The following is a 23,435-nucleotide window of genomic DNA, read 5'->3' on the forward strand; positions in this document are numbered from 1 at the left end:
AGAATAAACTGTCATCCATTTTACTAACAAAATATATCAAATATACCTGAGAAATGACTCAAAGTCCACCTCTGGTGGCGAGGAAGTATAATACACCTAAACTAACAAAACCGGGCTAATAAACTGGCTGGTGTTCATGGGTTTATAGAACATGTACTTTATACATTTGTCATAAATGACCTGCATTGATGAGACACACAGTGTGGATGAATGATCAGTAGTCGACGGTAAAAATAACACTCCTAAAGAAGATGCATTTTCCAGTTAGATACCAACTTGAAAGAGGGAACTTTAGCATAAAACCCACATGGAAAACGGAGATTTGGCAAATAACATATAAAGAGAGGCTTATTTGACACCAAACCAACAACAGTAGTTACTAAAACATAAATTGCTAATGTATGATTTAAAAGGTGGATTTTATGATGTAATGTCAACTTTATATATTTCTATGCCGGGACTATTCAATTTTGAACTCACCCACAGCAATTCTCCATAAATCTGCTGTGGATTACCCGGAATCCCGAAATAAATTAATACATATGTGATAATTCAAAAACATAACTGGTTGTGTTCATAGGGAACCAGATCGTGAACACAACTAAGTTACTAAGTCTATAACCACACTGTATTGTTACACTGGTGAGTAAAAACTCATGCTTCCTACACTAACTTTTTGTCTGAACATTATAATATATATTTTACGTCACACTAGCGTCATTGTCTTAAAGTCGCACATCTTCATCGCAGTCAGAGGTTCAGACTGAGCGTTACCCACTCCAGTCAGCAGATGGCGGTGTGCGATTTTAAGGCAATGCTGTTAGTGTGACGTATAATCTAGTGGACGGAACGCAATGCTGTTAGTGTGACGTATAATCTAGTGGACGGAACGCTTCTTTCAGCAGCAGCAACATTTAGTCAGACACCTCCGTAGCTTCCTAGCCAAAATAGCCAAACCCATAAAGCTCTTTAGAAGATTTAGTGTATATTAGCCACTGTATTTTAAACCCTCTTCTGTCGTCTAGTTAGTAAGTTATCCTATTCCATTTCATATTTACGTTGTTGTAGTTATTATTCAGCTGGCGGGCTGGTTAAATTAGCATTAGCCTAGCTAGCTAACATCTCAGACCATGAGTTCACTAAATTACTCTCTTCCTGCTGAAGAAGAGACGGTCTGCTGGACGGAGAAAGAAGCTCTCATCAAAGAGGAGGAGGAAGAGAAGGATGTTACAATACAAAAACAAGTAGAGGGTGAGGCTGTTACAGGGAAAGAAGAGAAAGACGTTACAGTGAAAGAAGAGGCGTTCAGAGTGAAAGAGGAGGAGGGTGTTACAGTAAAAGATGAGGAGGTTTCAGTTTTTGAAGTGAAAGCGGAGGAGGGGGAGAATACGGTCAAATCAGAAGAAGAGGAGGAGGAAGAGGAGACTGTTACAATACAAAAACAAGTAGAGGGTGAGGTTGTTACCCTGAAAGAAGAAGAGAAAGACGTTTCAGTGAAAGAAGAGGAGGAGGGGGAGATTACGGTCTCATCGGAAGAAGAGGATGAGGAAACTGGATATCTGGGCCCGATTTCCCAAACGCAATTTAAGGCATCCAGTGGTTCTAAAGATGAACTTAGCCATAAGATGGTTTTGAGAAACCGGGCCGTGATTACCACTGGTAAGTACTGTCTTAAATACAGAGGTACAAACTCTGCAGTTGTTGAACTGATGTTTGGTGTTAAAGGGGAAATCTGCAATTGCTACATCCATATTTTGACTTTTAAATTATTTATTTATAGGCATTGATTCTTGGATAATATAACACATGCCTCATGAGCTTAGTTCAACTGTTGTACCCCATCAGAACCCAAAAGAAGCTTTTTTTACTCCAATGTTTAGAAACAATGTAAATCAACAGCCTCAACATGGTTAACTATAATGTTAAAATCATGGATGGTCAGTCCTTTCATCCATAGGTCTGTCTATGAATTTGAGAGTTGTTAAATGTCTCCAGACCCATCATCATCTTATCAGCAAAACAGTGGTGGAATTACAGCTTTGTTATTGTTTCAACTTCAGATTGGTTGATTGATGTGTGGCTTTTTTAAAGGGACAACCTAGTATTTAAACAGCAACAAAATGGCTGCCCAGAGACTTGGTTTGGTAAACAGCTGAGGGATGGGGGCTGGAGAAATGTAACCACTCTCAAATTCATAGAGAAAGCCATTGTAGCAACCGTAACCCAACACCTAGCGACCTCGTCAAGAAGTTCAGACATCTTGGCGTAACAGTTATAAGGTGTTGGCTTGACAGTCGCTGGACCCAGGTTTGAGTTCAGCTCAGGGCAACCCCCTGAATTCACTACACTATGAATACAAGGACTGGCCATGCATGATGTCATAATGATAGTTTAACCAGATTTCTAGGTTATATATTATATTCTAGAATTCATCCATGATGTCATAGTGGTAGTTTAACCAGGTTTCTAGGATATATAGTATATTCTAGAATTCATCCATGATGTCATAATGATAGTTTAACCAGGTTTCTAGGATATATAGTATATTCCAGAATTCATCCATGATGCCATAATGATAGTTTAACCAGGTTTCTAGGCTATATAGTATATTCTAGAATTCATCCATGATGTCATAATGATAGTTTAACCAGGTTTCTAGGATATATAGTATATTCCAGAATTCATGCATGATGTCATAATGTGTCATAGCTGTCGCTTTCCTCATCCTCGGATGAGGTGAGGAGAGAAGGATCTTCGGACCAAAATGCGGAGTCAGGGAAATATGCCATCTTTATTATATAACACGACGTAGACTAAACAAAACAAAACACTTTAACAAACTACAAAATAACAAAACGACGTCGACGCAACCTGAACATAAACTTACATAGACAAACGTAAACTCACGAACAGGAACGGACATCGAAACATACGAACAGCCAAACAGTCCCGTTTGTGAATATATATCGAACAACACGAAACATCACAGGAGACAATCACCCACAAACAAGCAGTGAAAATGCCCTACCTAAATATGACTCTTGATTAGAGGAAAATGCAAACCACCTGCCTCTAATCAAGAGCCATACCAGGCAAACCGAAACCAACATAGAAACAGATAACATAGACTGCCCACCCAAAACACATGCCCTGACCATAAACACATAAAAAACAACATAAAACAGGTCAGGACTGTTACATAATGATAGTTTAACCAGGTTTCTATATAGTATATGCTAGAATCCGTCCTTGATGTCATAATGATAGTTTAACCAGGTTTCTATATAGTATATGCTAGAATCCGTCCATGATGTCATAATGATAGTTTAACCAGGTTTCTAGGATATATAGTATATTCTAGAATTCATCCATCATGTCATAATGATCGTTTAACCAGGTTTCTAGGATATATAGTATATTCCAGAATTCATCCATGATGTCATAATGATAGTTTAACCAGGTTTCTAGGCTATATAGTATATTCTAGAATTGCCAGTGAAGATTTCCTGTAGGGTCAAATTGTTAGAGCTGTTGATAAGTCATTGTATAATATTCACCCAATTTATTTTCATGCCATTACATCAATACAGCCCATCCAGAAGAGAATAAACTCTTCCCGATCTACCTCCTCCTGCCGGCCTTCATACATTCTGACGTTGCTGGTAATCGGCTACACAAGCAGTGTGCAACCTACATTTGGAGTGCAAATGTATCTTACCATTTCTACTGATCTGGTGCCAGTTATGATTTTCATATGTTCATTTTACTGGAACAGTTTAATTTAATTTATAATAGTATCTCAAAATCATTGTCTGTGATTAATCTACATTCTATCTAAATGAAAATTATACAAATCTAAAAGTAACTTTTATTGCCATTGCCAACTATGTAAAAATAGCCTACAAATAAAAACATTGCAAATAAATGTCCTATAAATCGCATGGCCTGTCTAAAACGGACTTGAAACATTGTATAAAATATTCTGGGCCCTCAGTTTCCCGTGCCTGTGAGTTCTCGACCGACACAGCTGTAGGCTATTTGTGAAAGGGATAAGAAGTAATCAGGTGTTTTGACATTTCCACTGGATCAGAGCATTACGTTTTTCCCTTTTGTGCCGAGTGGTTATCGAAAGGGTGAGAGCTGGAAATATTTTACAAATACTTTGAGGAGTTATTCTCATTTGCAATTGATTTTGATTAGACTTTGTTTACTTGCTGTTTGAGGTGAAAAAACAATTTGCTTTGAGAAGCTCCACAACTCATTAGTGGTTCAGCGTTAAGACAATCAGAAATACTATCAGACATCCCCAAATGGGCACATTTATAGATCTACATTTGTGCTCAGGACAGGTAGACTAGTCCTACTTCTATATGTGTAACCAGGTAGACTAGTCCTCCTGCTATATGTGTAACCAGGTAGACTAGTCCTCCTGCTATATGTGTAACCAGGTAGACTAGTCCTACTTCTATATGTGTTGTCAGGTAGACTAGTCCTACTACTATATGTGTAATCAGGTAGACTAGTCCTACTTCTATATGTGTTGTCAGGTAGACTAGTCCTACTTCTATATGTGTAACCAGGTAGACTAGTTCTACTACTATATGAGTAATCAGGTGTGTGTCCTTACTCAACATTGACAGGAGTGTTTCCAACAAAAGACAATGAATAAATTTACAAAACTTTCGCATTTTGCAGGGTCAGGTCTGGGTGGTCTGCCAGGTGCCGTTTCATTTAGTATCCGTTTGAGTCGGCTTTGGGGAATGATTGTATTTCCCCATAGTATGTTGTACCTCAAGTTGACCGACTGAAAGGGAGCATAACCTTATGACTATAATTACTGTTCCCTGAAGGAGGGACACGAGGTACAACACCTGTTTGGCCCCGCCCCTTCCTGGGTCGGTGAAGAGCGATATTGAATTGAATATGACCTAAGGCTCGTATTTCTGTGTTTATTATAATTAAGTCTATGATTTGATATTTGATAGAGCAGTCTGACTGAGTGGTGGTAGGCAGCAGCAGGCTCGTAAGCATTCATTCAAACATTCATTCAAGCAGCAATTCCTGCGTTTGCCAGCAGCTCTTCGCAATGCTTGAAGCACAGCTCTGTTTATGACTTCAAGCCTATCAACTCCCAAGATTAGGCTGGCAATACCAAAGTGCCTATAAGAACATCCAATAGTCAAAGATATATGAAATACAAATGGTATAGAGGGAAATAGTTCTATAATTCCAATAATAACTACAACCTAAAACGTCTTATCTGGGAATATTGAAGACTAATGTTAAAAGGAACCACCAGCATTTAATATGTTCTCATGTTCTGAGCAAGGAACTTAAACGTTAGCTTTTTTACATGGCTCATATTGCACTTTTACTTTCTTCTCCAACACTTTGTTTTTGCATGATTTAAAACACATGGTACATGTTTCATTATTTATTTGAGACTAAATGGATTTTATTGATGTATTATATTATGTTAAAATAAGTGTTCATTCAGTATTGTTGTAATTGTCATTATTACAAATATATATATAAAATCGTCCGATTTTTATCAGCTTTTTTGGTCCTCCAATAATCGGTATCGGCGTGGAAAAATCATAATCGGTCGACCTCTAATTATGACATCATGGTCGACCTCTACTATGTTAGTGTTTGTTCAACACTTAGGGTACAAACCCTCATTGTCAGGCTAATAGAAAAGCTAGCCAAAGAGCATTTTACTGGTTGAAGTGTTTTTAAAATATAAAGCAGTTGATTTGCGACAATAACACAAACATATTAAGCAGGAGATTCAAACGAGCCTTACAATTATAATCCAAAGTAATGTGAAATGCACTCATAAACAACCTGTAAATGGAGGCTATATTTGCTGTCAGCCTATGAGAACTCCCCTGAGTTTCCCCCACGGTGGTGAATTAGTGACTAGACACAGAGCTTAATGTGAGTTTCCTTCAGTAGCACTCCTGATCTTGCGCTGTAATATTCAGAATACATTGTGGAAAACTAAAATCTTTGCTCACCATTTTTGTTCCAGGCAGATATACTACATCCATAACTAGTGGTTTCCTCATTAGCAGATATACTACATCCATAACTAGTGGTTTCCTCATTAGCAGGGAGGTGTTTCTGCAATCAAATTGCGTCTGCATCGCCCTCGTGCTGCAATTTTAGCAAACACATAAAGGGGCCTTTTTTGGAGATCAAAGGTCGTCTGGCACACCTCTTAGGTTTGCCTGTCTTAAGACAATTGTAAAATAATTTAACAGACCTCTGGGCATCACCTTTTACCTCAAATAAACAGTGGATTTCTGCTGTTGTGGGCCTTGAACCATCTGTCTGACCTTGTTGTTCACACAGGAGAGAGATGTGACTATCGTGGATCCTCTGGGGAGCCTCGACAACATCATGAGGCAGAGAAAAGTCTCTCCAGATCAGACCTCCTCAAGAAACACCAGCAGAGATCCACAGGGAAGAAATCTCACTGCTGCTCTGACTGTGGGAAATGTTGCAAATCTTCATCAGAACTTAAAATACACCAGAGAACACACACAGGAGAGAAACCATATGGCTGTGCTCAATGTGGGAAGAGTTTTTCTACATCTAGCCATCTGACTGTACACCAGAGAACACACACAGGAGAGAAACCATATAGCTGTGATCAATGTGGGAAGAGTTTTGCTAAATCTAGCCATCTGACTACACACCAGAGAACACACACAGGAGAGAAACCATATAGCTGTGATCAATGTGGGAAGAGTTTTGCTAAATATAGCCATCTGACTGCACACCATAGAAAACACACAGGAGAGAAACCATATAGCTGTAATCAATGTGGGAAGAGTTTTTCTACTCCTGGCTATCTAACTATACACCAGAGAATACACACAGGAGAGAAACCATATAGCTGTAATCAATGTGGGAAGAGTTTTTCTACTCCTGGCTATCTAACTATACACCATAGAACACACACAGGAGAAAAACCATATAACTGTGATCAATGTGGGAAGAGTTTTACTTGGCCAAAAAGCCTGAATATACACAAGCGGACACACACAGGGGAAGAGATACTCTGATAAAAGATCTCTGATTAAACATCAAATACATGAAGGAATTGTTTCATGATATCAATTAAATAATGTCACAATGTAGAATGTTTTAACATTGTAGTAGGAGTATTTTAATGATGTCACAATGTAGAACCCTAAACGTTTGTCCCCTGTTCTATTGATTTCAACATGATATGGATATTAGACTCAGGGGGAAAATCCAGGCTCTGAATGGAAAGAGTACTATTTATGTGATTTATCAGAAAGTGACTAACACAAAAATAGCTGTGTTACACTTACCACATTGGTGACCCACTAGAATCAAAATACAACACTTCAAAATGTAACTTGCTGTTTTCTACAAGTTGTCCTCTAACCAGGGATGTACACATTATTCCCAGATTCCGTGTGGTTTTTGAGCTGTTAGTTTTAACAGGACGTGCAACCTCATCTCCCTTCTGTCACACAACTGATTTCAACATGATATCGATGAGTGATGACAAATAAGTGTTGTGTTCCTTTGTTTAGCGACCCCTACATTTAAATGCATCACTCCAAAATGTAGCTGACTGTCTTCTGCAGGTTGTCCTCTAATCAGTGAGGTAAAATATATCTCCCATTTCCATGTGTTTTTTTGTTGTGTTAGTTTCAACAGCACGTACAACCTGATTTCCCCCCTAATTAATATCAGTGATTTATTGCTACTTGTCAAAACAACAGCGTTTTTGGTGCTTGTGCAGTTAATAAGGAGCTTGTTTAAAAAATACAAGTAATGTGATTATTGTGGCAGTTTGTGTATATCGTACATTTTATGTTTAGGTTTTCAATATATCACAAACTGTTTCTGCATATTGGTTATTGATTTAGACACATTATAACTGTGTTTGGACATTGGCCCACTGTTCCTAGGCCGTCGTTGTTAAATAAAAAGTAGAGTTCTAGAATCTAGTGAGTTTTAGGATTCTATAGAAAGAAAAATGCTGCCATTTTAATATTTGAGAAATTAACCAATGATATTAGGCCACTCTTGGCCATGATTACAGACACCTGTGTGTCTTGACGCTATATATAAACGAGTCAACCCGCAGTGTCTGTGATTGTACCTTGATGAAGACAGCTTGCCTGTCAAAACGTTGGTAAATTAAATATTTTTGCATCTGAGCTAGTGTGCGGCTCTCCTTTATTTTTGAGGTTGGACTTAAGCAAGTATAGCTCGTTAGCACGTAGGACGCACTGATTGGTGTCACCTCGTTAGTCTGTATGTGTTACACCTGTGCTGGCTTGTCCATCTCGTTAGTGGGAAGGTGTTTCACCTGAGCTGGTCCAGGTTCTATTTAAGAGTGTCTGGCCCAGTGCTCCAGTTGTCTTGCTAGATGTGGAGAGTCAACACCTTTAGTTGCTCCACCTTTTTGGTTTGCTTCCTGTCTTTAAGTTTGGTGTGGGTTTTCTTTTGTTTGCCTCTTCTTGGGCAGATTTAGTGGGTGTCATAGTGGGTGTCTTTTAGGTCCCAGTTGTTACCAGTCAATTTTCAATCGATGCCCCCGTAGTGTCTTTCAGAGCCCCTCCTAAAAAACAAGTTATGTTTTGGGTTGGATGTAGCATTATATTGTTAATATTTGAATCAATGGCATTTCCTTTGCAATGCTCATTAGTCTTTCAGTTGTTCTTTGTTTTTTTATCCTCAATATTTCTGTTTTTTTTTCATTGTTTTTTTTCTGAGAAGCCATTGTGTTGCATCCATGTCTGAAATGTGCTTAGGTCCCAGTTGTTGTTACTAGTCAATTTACAGTAGACACCCTTATAGTGCCTTTCAGAACCCTCCTAAAAAACAAGCTAATATTTTGGGTTGGTTATTGCATCCAATAAATATTTTAATCAATGGAATTTCCTTAAAATGTTCATTCTTCTGTTTGTGTACTAACTTTTTGATTAATTTCATAGTCTTTTATTTGTTTTTTTCTTGTTCCTGTTCCATTCATGGCAGAAATGTGCTGTATAAATAAAGCTTGATTTGATTTCAACAACATTTTATTTTTATTTAATTTCACCAGGTGACCATGATGTCATAATGATAGTTTAACCAGGTGGCCATGATGTCATAATGATAGTTTAACCAGGTAGGCCATGATGTCATAATGATAGTTTAACCAGGTAGGCCAGTTGAGAACAAGTTCTCATTTACAACTGCGACCTGGCCAAGATAAAGCAAAGCAGTGAGACAAAAAAACAACACAGAGTTACACATAAACAAACGTACAGTCAGTAACACAAAATATATATATACAGTGTGTGTAAATGGAGTACAGAGGTAAGGCAATAAATAGGCCCATAGTGGCGAAATAACTACAATCTAGCAATTAAATGGATCAAACAGATCAATCCCACATTTCCAGCCTGCTGAAGGCGTGGTGGAGTGGTAAACACCACCCCCGGCTCTACCAGGGGCTTGAGGTGGTCTCCCACAGCTCTGCTGGTGGAGTGGTAAACACCACCCCCTGCTCTACCAGGGGCTTGAGGTGGTCTCCCACAGCTCTGCTGGCGGAGTGGTAAACACCACCCCCGGCTCTACCGGGGGCTTGAGGTGGTCTCCCACAGCTCTGCTTATGTCATGTTCTGTGGCCTTGCCGTTCCATTTCTTGACTGCCCCGGCCACACAGAAACACATTTAGTCATATTATATAAAACACTCAAAGTAATGGATATGGAGCATCTATGGCCTCAGTTACACCTGGGACCTAAATGTGACTTCTGTCATCTGATCACTCCAAGCTGCATTAGGTTCAGATCTACCAGGATGGGCCTTTGACATAGTCTGGATGCAGTCAGGCCACTGAATATAAATAAGCAATGTAAAGAGATGGGGTGAATGAGTTGGGAAAAGAACATTTGACACAAATTACTAACATAATATCAAAGAACAAATGTGTGTGCCTGAGGGGAAATTAACTTTCATACAGCCAAAAGGGGTGAGAAATTACACCCATATCAGTGAACAATTTGCACTAATGTAAATAAACATAAATGATGGAACATATTCCCTTTTGCTGACGTGATGAACCGCTAAGGGGACAAAAATATTTACCATCTAAACCACAGGTGTCAAACTCATTCCACGGGGGGCCGAGTGTCTGCGGGTTTTCGCTCCTCCCTTGTACTTGATTGATGAATTAACATCACTAATTAGTTAGGAACTCCCCACACCTGGTTGTCTAGGGCTTTATTGAAAGGAAAAACCAAAAACCTGCAGACACTAGGCCCTCCGTGGAATGAGTTTGACACCCCTGATCTAAACCATGTGTGACCTCTCACCTCTCTGGCTGTAGAAGTGTTCTTCCTAACCAGTCCCTCAACAGCTCTCTGACTGAGCTCCACCCTCACTGGGTCTTCAGAGAAGAGGAAGGCTGAGGAGGGATGGAAGGATGAATGGATCAGTCAGTCAATAAAGTGAAGAGCTGCTGTCTGACAAAATCACTATTTTAGTAGTTCATTAAAGTAAAAAAGGCTTAATGACTGCTGAATACCAACTATCAATCACTTAGATCATGTATTTTCAGGTAGAGATACATCCTTGGGACGTCCCTAGACCATTGAAGTTGACATTTAAAATGGTTAAGGTTAGGGTTTAGGGTAGGGATGTCCCAAGGATACCGGATAGAATAGACCATTGTGCAATCTTCTGTCTCTTACATAGCAGGTGTAAAATTAACAGACAAGACAAGTAGACACGCAGTGCATTATGGTCATTGTAGTTTAACAAATAGCATCTAATTATGCCAATCTGTATGTTAGGTTGTTATTGAAGAATGTGATTGTCAGCCCTAACAATCCATTCTAGCACCTCATCAGGCTCTGTAAAAGTCTTCATTGATGACATGTTCCTTCTATTCCAGGGGACAGCAGAGGAACTTCATCGATTCCACTCCTTCATCAATACAAGCAGTGAACATCTGAAATTCACCCTTTTTTTTTTTTTAACTAGGCAAGTCAGTTAAGAACAAATTCTTATTTTCAATGACGGCCTAGGAACAGTGGGTTAACTGCCTGTTCAGGGGCAGAACGACAGATTTGTACCTTGTCAGCTCGGGGATTTGAACTTGCAACCTTCCGGTTACTAGTCCAACGCTCTAACCACTAGGCTACCCTGCCGCCCCTCACCTTTGATGCGCATGAAACAAGTTATCTGGACATTTTCATAAAGAGGGAGGGGTGTGGTTTTAGCACAGACCTATACAGGAAGCAGACGGACAGGAATTCGCTGTTACGCAGAGACTGATTCCACCCTACACCCCTAAAAAAACAATTGTAATACTTGAGTAATACGAAAACATTTAAAATGTAAATTTGTAATTTTAATTTTGTAAATTTAAAACAAAAACATAACTGTTTGTACCACACTGTGTTGTTACCCTTTAACTTTTTGTCTGAAAATAATATGTACATTTTACTGAACTGCGTCCAGTCAGCAGATGGACTAGATGCCGCTTAGGCCGCCCGTTGTGACTCCGTCAAGAATTCAGCAGAGCAAGTTTGTATGAAGGTCTGGTTATTAAATGGGTACATAGTTCAATAGTAATATCCTCTAAAACGCTCTGGGGACAAACTTTGCTGCCCTGTTTCCAGTTGTCCACATGGCTGGGAGAACCTATTCAAGTAAGTAAATAGATTTTGGAAATGTAAAGAAACAACGATGTATTATTAGCTAACTAGCTACAGTGCAGGCTAACTCTAATGAGCTGCTAAATGAGCTAACTAGTTGGCTAGCAAATACTGTATAGATAGATAGCTAAGTGAATTAAATATCATCAGCTGTCTAACTTCATATTAGCTACCTATCTTGATGTATTTATCACTGTAAAAAACAAACTCCAAATGCATTTGTAGGTAGCTAGCTAACAGCCATGGAGGGTGAAAGGATAGCAGCCCCAACTGTCAGTGAGAGAGGAGGCTATTCTGGATAGGGAAGGTACTTTTGTGTAGTTCCTGTCCCTAGAAGTGAGGACGGAGATAATAGTAACATAATATTCAGTGTGGTGTAATTTGACTATAATGAAGTGTGTTTCTTGTGAGGTTTTCTGTCCTCAGATAAAGAGCGCAATGAAAGCCAGTCTACATATGAAGAGGTCCCTATGAAGAGCAGTGGTTCTCAGTCCTGGGGACTCAAAGAGGCACATTGTTGTTTTTGCCTCAGCACTGCACAGCTGATTCAAATGATCAACTCATCATCAAGCTTCAAGTGGTATTTATGTATTAATTTGTGATGCCATCCTTGATATGATCCTGTTATTGTCACATGCTACACATGTACATATGTGTGCCCATGCATCTATCAATCCAATGTTATCATGATTTGTTATCAGGGATATTATACTTTAGTAATCCACAATGACCTGGTGATGTAACAGTCTAATAATTACATTGTCTTCCATATTCCTACAGATACCTTGTAACTGGAGAATCCTTCAAAACGATTGCCTACAGTTACCGTGTAGGACACTGCAAGGTTGGGTGACCAGGGTCATCTGGGACTGCCTCCTGGAGGAATTCAGATGTGTGAAGGCTACCTGTGTCCTGCGTAACTTCATGAGGATGGACACGAGGACCAGGAGGGGATCTGCAGCTCGCCGCCGTGTCCCAGAGGAGGAGTCTGCTGCTCTGCAGGATGTTTCAAGGATGGGGTCCAACAACGCAGCAAGAGAGGCAATCCGTGTGCAGGAGATCTTCACCTCCTACTTCTTCAAAGAGGTTGCTGTTCCCTGGCAACACCATAGACTACACTATGCTCAACCAAAGGCTCTTTTAAGAGCCATTCACATTGCAATAGGAGTATTCTTCCATTTACTTAGCTATGTCAATTGCAGTTATTCAATTCCTAGTGTCTCTCCCTTTGATTTCTACTTCTCAGGTGAGGGTGCTGTTTAGGTAAGGGTGTGATGTCTGTGCAAAAACAAAACAGGCTATTTTAAATCACCCATATTGAAAAAATGTAGAACAATTAGACACCCTATAACCCACACCTATACACTCATGTATCAATCTGATTGATGGATTGTGTTGTGCAGTAAGCAGGCTCAGGTGTATAACTGTGGCTCCTTCCACCTTCAAAGAATAGGCAAGAGGGCCAACCATGGAGAATAGTAAGACACTTCATTATTTCTATAACTCTATATTGTTTGTCCTTGTGGGTCCATTCATGTTTTTCAGCATAAAGTACTCTGCAGCCACTTAGTGTGGTGTGGACACCAGGTAAGTCCACACACAGATTCCTGTTGAACACTGTGGCTTTAACTACCTTATTTTCTCAATAACAGTCTCTCTCCTTCACTTCATCCCTCTCTCCCCTTCTCCCTAAATCCTCTAGGTTATATCAGCTGTGTCGGTGAACCCCTCCTGCATCTGAACTGGCTACATAGAGGGCACAGCATGATCAGAGGTGAGAGGTCATTTGGTCAGGTCAACAGGAAGTATTATTAAAGAGATGCTTTACATTGAAATACAGACAGAGATGCAGTAGTCCCTGAGTTAATGATCCCAGGTCAGTTTATATTCTACAGGAAGTATTATTAAAGAGATGCTTTACATTGAAATACAGACAGAGGTGCAGTAGTCCCAGAGTTAATGATCCCAGGTCAGTTTATATTACACAGGAAGTATTATTAAAGAGTTGCTTTACATTGAAATACAGAGAGATGCAGTAGTCCCATAGTTAATGATCCAAGGTCAGTTTTGCATTTCACCTCCTGATTGATGACTAACAATGTTAGAATAAAAAATAAAAACACAAGGCTTAAACATGCTCTCTCTCTCCATCTGTCTCTCGTCTGCAGATATGTTTTCATGTGAGAGGATGCCAACCCCTAGTCCCATCATCGCCACCTCACCTGCTTTTAAGATAACCTTTGGGCCGACTAGAGACACTATTATGTAATGGTGATGAACTGAGAGAATATTTATGTAGCACTGTGATTCATTAATCATGTGCTGCCTTCCCTGCTCCTATGTGCTTACCTCTTTCCCTTTCTGTCTTTTACACCTCTCTCTCCACCTCCTCTGTTTTTATAATGCACAACAGATGTGCATTGAAGGACAGATTGAACTTGTATTTATAACACTTGGATAATGAGCTTTTCAATAAAGCGTTTCACATTCTCTACTGGTTGAAATGAAGTGTAATGTGATGAAATACTCCACCTATCCTGTGTTTATCAGATCAATGCAGATGAAGGGCATTAGATATTGAGATGAACCGGTGTTGGAGTATTTACATGATGCAAAGGAAGTGTAGTGTTCTGGTTTTTAACATTATATTTCTGTATATATGAATTAACTAGTTAAATCCTGTTTCTAGTCTATTAGTTACAATGTGTAACCATTGATGTCCCAGGACCAAGATTGGTAAACACTGTTGAAGTGTATAATTGTAATACATACATGAAGACACAGCGTCATTCAAAGACTGGAATTTGAGACTCCTGGTATTGGATATGACTGAAAAATAATCTCAAAGACATTCATACCTAAACTGCACCTTTATTTGCCAAGGTAGAGTACATGATCAGTGAATACATTAAATGTACAGGCTACAATGTGGGGATCTCATGCATGGTAATAACTACATATATGACTTGCATCCTTGGCACAACATGATATTCTACTCAATCCATAGGCTTCATTAATGTCATTCAGGCTGTTTTGAAGTTGATACAACTGGCTATGATAGCTGAGGTTCATAGCTAGGTTCTGAACTAATATGTATACCAAACGTTTGGGTCCATACACAGATCGGCTAGATAGCTAGCTACACATCCATGGGCATACAGGGATTTTAATCATCCACTGCACAATAAGCAAGAACATAGCTAGCTACGTGATTTCTTCTATCTGCATGGCAAATATCAGCAAGGAAAGCTTACAAAATTGTACCTTCAATTTGCAGTAAATTATTCAGCTAGCTAGATTCTATACATCCACTGTTTCACAAAATGGCAGCCTGGTTCACTGGTTGTTTCATGAGTCCCTAAAACAACCAGAATTACAATGTCATACTCATGTCACAACATCCATAAAGCTAGTCAGCTAGCTGGCTAATGTTAGCTAGTCAGCTAGCTGGCTAATGTTAGCTAGTCAGCTAGTTGGCTAATGTTAGCTAGTCAGCTAGTTGGCTAATGTTAGCTGGGTCAGCTAGCTGGCTAATGTTAGCTAGTCAGCTAGCTGGCTAATGTTAGCTAGTCAGCTAGCTGGCTAATGTTAGCTAGTCAGCTAGCTTGCTAAATCACGATTTTTGGAAATGAACTTTATGATAAAAAAATGCAGAATCGTTTGTCTCTACATTAACTAACATTCCTGTCAACTGTGCATGTTTTTGCATGATTCGTTTTGAGGTTATAATCCCTTACATTTTCTTCCATCTTAGTACTGTTGTCCACCATCTTTGATCCAGTTCAGTTCTGTGTAGGGGTACTTCTCTCTCCTAGTATTTCTGTCCACCATCTTTGATCCAGTTCTGTGTAGTGGTACCCCTCTCTCGAAGTATTTCTTTCAGCCATCTTTGCTGAAGAAAGTCTAACAATCACTAGTGCAGCAGCAGCAGCCTCCCCCGGCCCTAGTGCCGGCCCGGTAAGAAGTTTAAGATTCGATGGAATGGTTGACAAAAAAAATAAATCACAGAAAAAATATATAGACTGATATTGATTTATTCAGGGGGGGGCTAATTAATATTTTAGTTCTAGCGACGTCTCTGGTTCCTACCCTTTAACTTTTTGTCTGAAAATTAAATATACATTTTACTCAACTACCCAATCCAGTCAGCAGTGTGGGAATTTAAGGCGACGCTGTTGGTGTGACGTATAATTTAGTGGACGGAACGCTTCTTTCAGCAGCAGCAATAGTTAGTCAGACACCTCGGTAGCTTGCTGGACACAATAGCCGAACCAATAAAGCTCTTTAGATGCTTTCGTTTTTTTTATTAGCCCCTGTGTTTTAAAACCACTTCTGTCGTCTTGGTTAGTTATCCGATTTAATTTAATATTTACGGTGTTGTTGTTATTAGTCAGCTGGCGGGCTGGTTAAGTTAGCATTAGCCTAGCTAGCTAACATCCCCGACCATGCGGTCACTAAGCTACTCTTCTCCTGCTAAAGATAATATCTGCTGGACGGAGAAAGAAGCTCTGATCTTTCCGGTGAAAGAGGAGAAGGAAGAGGAGGAAATCACAGTAAAACAAGAAGTAGAGGATGAGGCTCTTACAGTGAAAGAAGAGGAAGATGCGTTCCGAGTGAAAGAGGAAGAGGGTGTTACAGTAAAAGAAGAGGAAGAGAAAGGGGATGATGCCGTATTTGGAGTGAAAGAGGAGGAAGGGGAGATTACATCGAAAAAGGAGAACGAGGAGGAAACTGGATGTCTGAGGCCGGTTTCCCAAACGCATCTTAAGGCATCCAACGATGAAATTAGCCGTAAGATGGTTTTGTTTAACAGCGTCCTGATTAATACTAGTAAGTACTGTCTTAAATACCAAACTCAGCAGTTGTTGAACTGATGTGTGGCGTTAAAGGGGAAATATGCAATTGCTACATCCATTTTTGGACTTTTAAATTATTTATATATAGCCATTAATTCTTGAAGAATATAACACATGCCTCATGAGCTTAGTTCAACTGTTTACCCTATCAGAACCCCAAATAAGCTTTTTTTACTCCAATGTTTAGAAACAATGTAAACCAACACTATCGCCTCAACATGGTTAAAACTATAATGTTGATATCATGGATGGTCTCTCTATGAATTTGTAAGTAGTTACATTTCTCTTATTATCAAAACAGTGGTGGAATGATTTTTTAAAAACCGCAACAAAATGGCTGCTCAGAAACTGAGGGATGGGGGCTGGAGAAATGTAACCACTCTCAAATTCATAAAGAAAACCATTGTAGCAACCTTCAGGCTATCCCCTGAATTCACTACACTATGAATACAAAGACTGGCCATCCATGAGGTCATAATGATAGTTTAACCAGGTTTCTAGGATATATAGTATATTCTAGAATTCATCCATGATGTCATAATGGTAGTTTAACCAGGTTTCTAGGCTATATAGTATATTCTAGAATTCATCCATGATGTCATAATGGTAGTTTAACCAGGTTTCTAGGCTATATAGTATATTCTAGAATTCATCCATGATGTCATAATGATAGTTTAACCAGGTTTCTAGTATATATAGTATATTCTAGAATTCATCCATGATGTCATAATGATAGTTTAACCAGGTTTCTAGTATATATAGTATATTCTAGAATTCATCCATGATGTCATAATGATAGTTTAACCAGGTTTCTAGTATATATAGTATATTCTAGAATTCATCCATGATGTCATAATGATAGTTTAACCGGGTTTCTAGGATATATAGTATATTCTAGAATTCATCCATGATGTCATAATGATAGTTTAGCCAGGTTTCTAGGATATATAGTATATTCTAGAATTCATCCATGATGTTGTAATGATAGTTTAACCAGGTTTCTAGGCTATATAGTATATTCTAGAATTGCCAGTGTAGATTTCCTGTGGGGGTAAAATTGTTAGAGCTGTTGATTAGTCACATTGTATAATATTCAGCCAATTTATTTTCATGCCATTACATCAATATAGCCCAACCAGAAGAGAATAAACTCTTCCTGATCCACCTCCTCCTGCTGGCCTTCATAAATTCTGATGTATTTTACCATTTCTACTGATCTGGTGCCAGTTATGATTTTCATATGTTCATTTTACTGGAACAGTTTAATTTAATTTATAATAGTATCTCAAAATTATTGTCTGTGATTAATCTACATTCTATATAAATGAAAATTATACAAATCTAAAAGTAACTTTTATAGCCAACTATGTAAAAGATAGCCTACATAAAGCCAACACATAAAAACATTGCATTCTGCATTTAGAAAATATCCTAGAAATCACTTTGGCTGCACATGGCCTGTCTACAACAAGCTTGAAACATTGTATAACATTTTCTAGGCCCTCAGAGTTTCCCGTGCCAGTGAGTTTGGGACAGACACAGCTGTCGGCTATTTGTGCAAAGGATAAGAAGTAATCAGATATTTTATGACATTTCCACTGGATCAGCGCTTTACATTTTTCCCTTTTGTGCCAAGTGGTTATCGAAATGGCGAGAGCTGGAAATATTTTAAGAAATTACTTTAAGGAACTATTCTCATTTGAAATAGATTTTGATTAGACTTTCTTTACTTGCTGTTTGGAGGTGAAGAGAAATGTGCTTTGAGAAGCTCCACAACTCATTAGTGGTGGTGCGTTAAGACAATCAGAAATACTATCAGACATCCCCAAATGGGCACATTTATAGGCCTACATTTGCGCTCAGGCCAGGTAGACTAGTCCTACTTCTATATGGGTAATCAGGTGTGCGTCCTTACTCAACATTGACAGGAGTGTTTCAAATGAAAGACAATGAATAAATTGACAAAACTGACGCATTTAGTGTCTCCTTATGTTACGTTGGGAAAACAGTTTTCATGGACACAGAAATCCTAAATAATTTCAGAGTATGCTAAGTCCAATGGTTTTAACCGAGAGTCACCTTAACTTTATTGACACCCAAATGGATACTGTCATTAACGCGGTTCTTCAATAATTACACATCATTCTTAATACTGCTGTTTAGTTAGTCACATGTTCATCTATCATCAGCTGATCCAGGAAATAATCTTCTGAATGACAGTCAAATGACAAACATCACGACATGCAACAACCAAAGTGCTTCTTCATTCATTACTCTGGTAAAGACAGTTATGCCGTGCTCCACGTTGGATCCAACATCCCTAACAAATTGATGTTTATAATGTGTTATTGTCTGCTTGATTTACTGTAGGGTCCCATTAGTCTGTTTGGAGACAGAGATACTTAGCTCATAATGTGTAGAGAACTGTTCCTTGATGGATGGGCTATTGTACAACACACACAGCTATTTTCCTTTATTCAGGACATTTAGAATGACAACACGTTACAGAGTAGCCTAGTGGGATTATTCACAAAATTATCTGGTGATCAGGTTATGAAATGTCACGACAAAGACATTTTAGTTTCCATGTTTCACCTGTAAATATTAAATTATTTATAGTCATAGGTCTATGTTATTGTTAGGTGAAGATATGGGGTCTACAGTAGGTCTATGTTGTTATTAGGTGAAGTTATGGGTCCTACAGTAGGTCTATGTTATTGTTTGGTGAAGTTATGGGCCAATTTGTCAAACACTTAGTGTACAAACCCTCATTGTCAGGCTGATGGCAAAGCCTAAGAACATTTTACTGGTTGAAGTGTTTCAGTTTAAAGCAATTGATTTGCTGCAATAACACACACATATTAAGCAGGAGATTCAAATGAGCCTTACAATTATAATCCAAAGTAATGTGAAATGCACTCAAAAGCAACCTGGAAATGGAGGCTATTATTGCTGTCAGCCTATGAGAACTCCCCTGAGTTTTCCCCCACGGTGGTTAATTAGTGAATAGACACCAGAGGTTAATGTGAGTTTCCCTGACTAGCACTCCTGATCTTGTGTGGTAATATTCAGAATACATTGTGAAAACTAAAATCTTTGCTCACAATTTTTGCTCCAGGCAGATATACTACATCCATAACTAGTGGTCTCCTCATTACCAGATATACTACATCCATAACTAGTGGTTTCCTCATTACCAGATATACTACATCCATAACTAGTGGTTTCCTCATTACCAGATATACTACATCCATAACTAGCGGTTTCCTCATTACCAGATACACTACATCCATAACTAGTGGTTTCCTCATTACCAGATATACTACATCCATAACTGGCGGTTTCCTCATTAGCAGATATACTACATCCATAACTAGTGGTTTCCTCATTACCAGATATACTACATCCATAACTAGTGGTTTCCTCATTACCAGATATACTACATCCATAACTAGTGGTTTCCTTATTAGCAGGGAGGAGTTTCTGCAACCAAATTGCGTATGCATCGCCCTCGTGCCACAATTTTAGCAAACACAGAAAGGGGCCTATATTGGACACCAAAAGACGTCTGGCACACTGCTTAGAGTTTCAACAACTTGAATAACTTATTTCTAGCCGACAATCATCGATGTTACTAATGTACTAATGTGAAAACAAGACAAAATATCACTATTGTTCCTATCTTGACTGTCTTAATTGTTAAATTTAACAGACGTCAATTGTTGTACAACTAAATGGGTACGCTCTGGGCATCACCCTTTACCTCAAATAAACTTCTGCTGTTGTGGGCATTTAACCATCTGTATGACTTTGTTGTTCACACAGGAGAGAGACGGGACTATCGTGGATCCTCTGGGGAGCCTCAACAACCTCATGATGCTGACAAGGCAGAGAAGAGTCTCCACATTAGAACACATCAAGAAACACCTGCAGAGATCCACAGGGAAGAAATCTCACTGCTGCTCTGACTGTGGGAAGAGATTCACCTCCTCAGCAGGCATTATAATTCATCAGAGAATCCACACAGGAGAGAAACCTTTTAGCTGTGATGAATGTGGGAAGAGTTTTACTAAGTCTTGCAATCTGACACGACACCAGAGAACACACACAGGAGAGAAACCTTATACCTGTTATCAATGTGGGAAGAGTTTTGTTTCATCTGGCCTTCTGACTGTACACCAGAGAATACACACAGGAGAGAAACCTTATAGCTGTAATCAATGTGGGAAGAGTTTTACTCAGCTAAGCAACCTGATAACACACCAGAGAACACACACAGGCGAGAAATCTCATAGCTGTACTCAATGTGGGAAGAGTTTTACTCAGCTAAGCAGCCTGATAATACACCAGAGAACACACACAGGCGAGAAATCTTATAGCTGTACTCAATGTGGGAAGAGTTTTAGCCAGTCAACCAGCCTGATATCACACCAGAGAACACACACAGGCGATAAATCTTATAGCTGTACTCAATGTGGGAAGAGTTTTAGCCATTCAACCAGCCTGATATCACACCAGCGAATACACACAGGAGAGAAACCTTATAGCTGTATTCAATGTAGGAAGAGTTTTAGCCATTCAACTAGCCTGACACGACACCAGAGAACACACACAGGAGAGAAACCGTATAGCTGTGATGAATGTGGGAAGAGTTTTACGAAGTCTTGCAATCTGTCACGACACCAGAGAACACACACAGGAGAGAAACCTTATACCTGTTATCAATGTGGGAAGAGTTTTGTTTCATCTGGCCTTCTGACTGTACACCAGAGAACACACACAGGAGAGAAACACTATAGCTGTGGTAAATGTGGGACGAGTTTTGTTCCATCTGGCGATCTGACAGTACACCAGAGAACACACATAGGAGAGAAGTATTTTATCTGTAATCAATGTGGGAAGAGTTTTGTTCCATCTGGTGATCTGACAGTACACCAGGGAACACACACAGCAGATAAGTCTTTTAGCTGTAATCAATGTGGGAAGAGTTTTTTTTCATCTACTGGTCTGACAATGCACCAGAGAACACACACAGGAGAGGAATCTTTTAGCTGTGACCAGAGATAATCTGATTAAAGATATCTGATCAAATATTGCAAAATACATACATGAAGGAGTTGATTCATGATATCAATGAAATAATGTCACAATGTAGAATGTTTTAACATTGTAGTAGGAATATTTTAACAATGTCACAATGTAGAAGCCTAAATGTTTGCCCCCTTATCAATTGATTTCAGCATGATATGGATATCAGCCTCAGGGGAGGAGTACTATTTATGAGATTTAACAAAAAGTGACTAACAAGAAAAGAGTTGTGTTCCACTTACCACGTTAGTGACCCACTTGAATCAAAATGCAACACTTCAGAATGTAGCGATCTGTTTTCTACAAGCTGTCCTCTAACCAGGGATGTACACATTATTCCCAGGTTCTGTGTGGTTTTTGAGCTGTTAGTTTTAACAGGACGTGCAACCTCCTCTCGCACAATTGATTTCAACATAATATCGATGAGTGATGACAAATAAGTGTTGTGTTCCTTTGTTCAGCGACCCCTACATTTAAATGCATCACTCCTTTAGTTGCTCCACCTTTTTGGTTTGCTTCCTGTCTTTAAGTTTATTGTGGGTTTTTCTTTTGTTTGCCTCTTCTTGGGCAGATTTAGTGGGTCTCATGGTTGGTGTCTTTTATGTCCCAGTTGTTGTTACTAGTCAACTTTCACTGGACACTGAGAGAAAAATTGCAACATTATGTTAAAATACTTTTATTGCATCAAATGGTTGTTTTATGCAACAGAATAGAGGGTTCTTAGAACTATTGTGTCTGTGTGTTCTACTGAGGATGGGCCTCTGGGAGAAAACACTGACAGGAGATTTACAATGTCTTTTGGGTAAAAAAAACCTAAAGAGACCGCATTCCAGAGCATGAGTTAATGTTTCTGTTCTATATGGAACCAGGGAGAGATGACCCCAGGGCCAGACCCTGGTCTCTACACAAAGAGTACTGTTTTTACAGCAGATACTGTCTGCTGAGAATTATAAGTATCTTTCATACAAATCTTAACCTTGTGACCCGTTCTATACATCTGTTGTTCGTCATGTAGGTTGAACGACCTTTGTACTTTTGTCTTGTCGCTCTCAACGAATCATCTGGGGGTGATTTGTCAACCAGCCATCATCGTACAGCACTCAATTGATTAACTTTATATTTGCGTGTTGTATTGACCTGCTCCCTTATTAATAAGTGAATAAAGATTTAGTTTAAGAATAACTCTGACTTGTGTGATAAGTTTGTCTCTGCTCATTTGATATGAAAGAAATTAACCACATTTGGCAACGGGGATGTGAATCTTGACTTGGTGACCGCTACTGACGAGCTGGGTTAATGACCTGGCTCCTGACGACCTGGGTAAATGACCTGGCTCCTGACGACCTGGGTAAATGACCTGGCTCCTGACGACCTGGGTAAAAGACCTGGCTCCTGACTACCTGGGTAAATGACCTGGCTCCTGACTACCTGGGTAAATGACCTGGCTCCTGATGACCTGGGTAAATGACCTGGCTCCTGACAACCTGGGTAAATTACCTGGCTCCTGACGACCTGTGTAAATGACCTGGCTGCTGACGACCTGGGTAAATGACCTGGCTCCTGACGACCTGGGTAAATGACCTGGCTCCTGACGACCTAGGTAAATGACCTGGCTCCTGACGATCTGGGTAAATGACCTGGCTCCTGACTACCTGGGTAAATGACCTGGCTCCTTATGACCTGGGTAAACGACCTGAATCCTAACTACCTGGGTAAATTACCTGGCTCCTGACGACCTGGGTAAATGGCCTGGCTGCTGACGACCTGGGTAAATGACCTTGCTCCTGAC

The 23,435-nt window shown here is 39.4% G+C and overlaps 1 protein-coding gene across 3 annotated transcripts; it reads left to right on the forward strand.

Moving 5' to 3' along the window:
• Positions 1-781: 781 nt before the first annotated feature.
• LOC129839916 (zinc finger protein ZFP2-like) lies at positions 782-22,801 on the forward strand. Of its 3 annotated transcripts, XM_055907637.1 has the most exons (3): positions 782-1,659; positions 6,358-7,059; positions 20,505-22,801. In XM_055907637.1, exons 1-3 carry the CDS (start codon positions 1,131-1,133, stop codon positions 21,623-21,625), a joined length of 2,352 nt encoding a protein of 783 aa, XP_055763612.1. In that variant the 5' UTR covers positions 782-1,130; the 3' UTR covers positions 21,626-22,801. The 3 variants fall into 3 exon arrangements, with proteins under 3 accessions (XP_055763612.1, XP_055763611.1, XP_055763610.1); XM_055907636.1 differs by lacking the exons at positions 6,358-7,059; positions 20,505-22,801 and adding an exon at positions 3,591-4,409 and having other exon boundaries at positions 785-1,659; XM_055907635.1 differs by lacking the exons at positions 782-1,659; positions 6,358-7,059 and adding an exon at positions 16,444-16,532 and having other exon boundaries at positions 20,384-22,801.
• Positions 22,802-23,435: the final 634 nt, after the last annotated feature.

Source organism: Salvelinus fontinalis, chromosome 40, assembly GCF_029448725.1.
Source record: "Salvelinus fontinalis isolate EN_2023a chromosome 40, ASM2944872v1, whole genome shotgun sequence".
NCBI lineage: Eukaryota > Metazoa > Chordata > Actinopteri > Salmoniformes > Salmonidae > Salvelinus > Salvelinus fontinalis.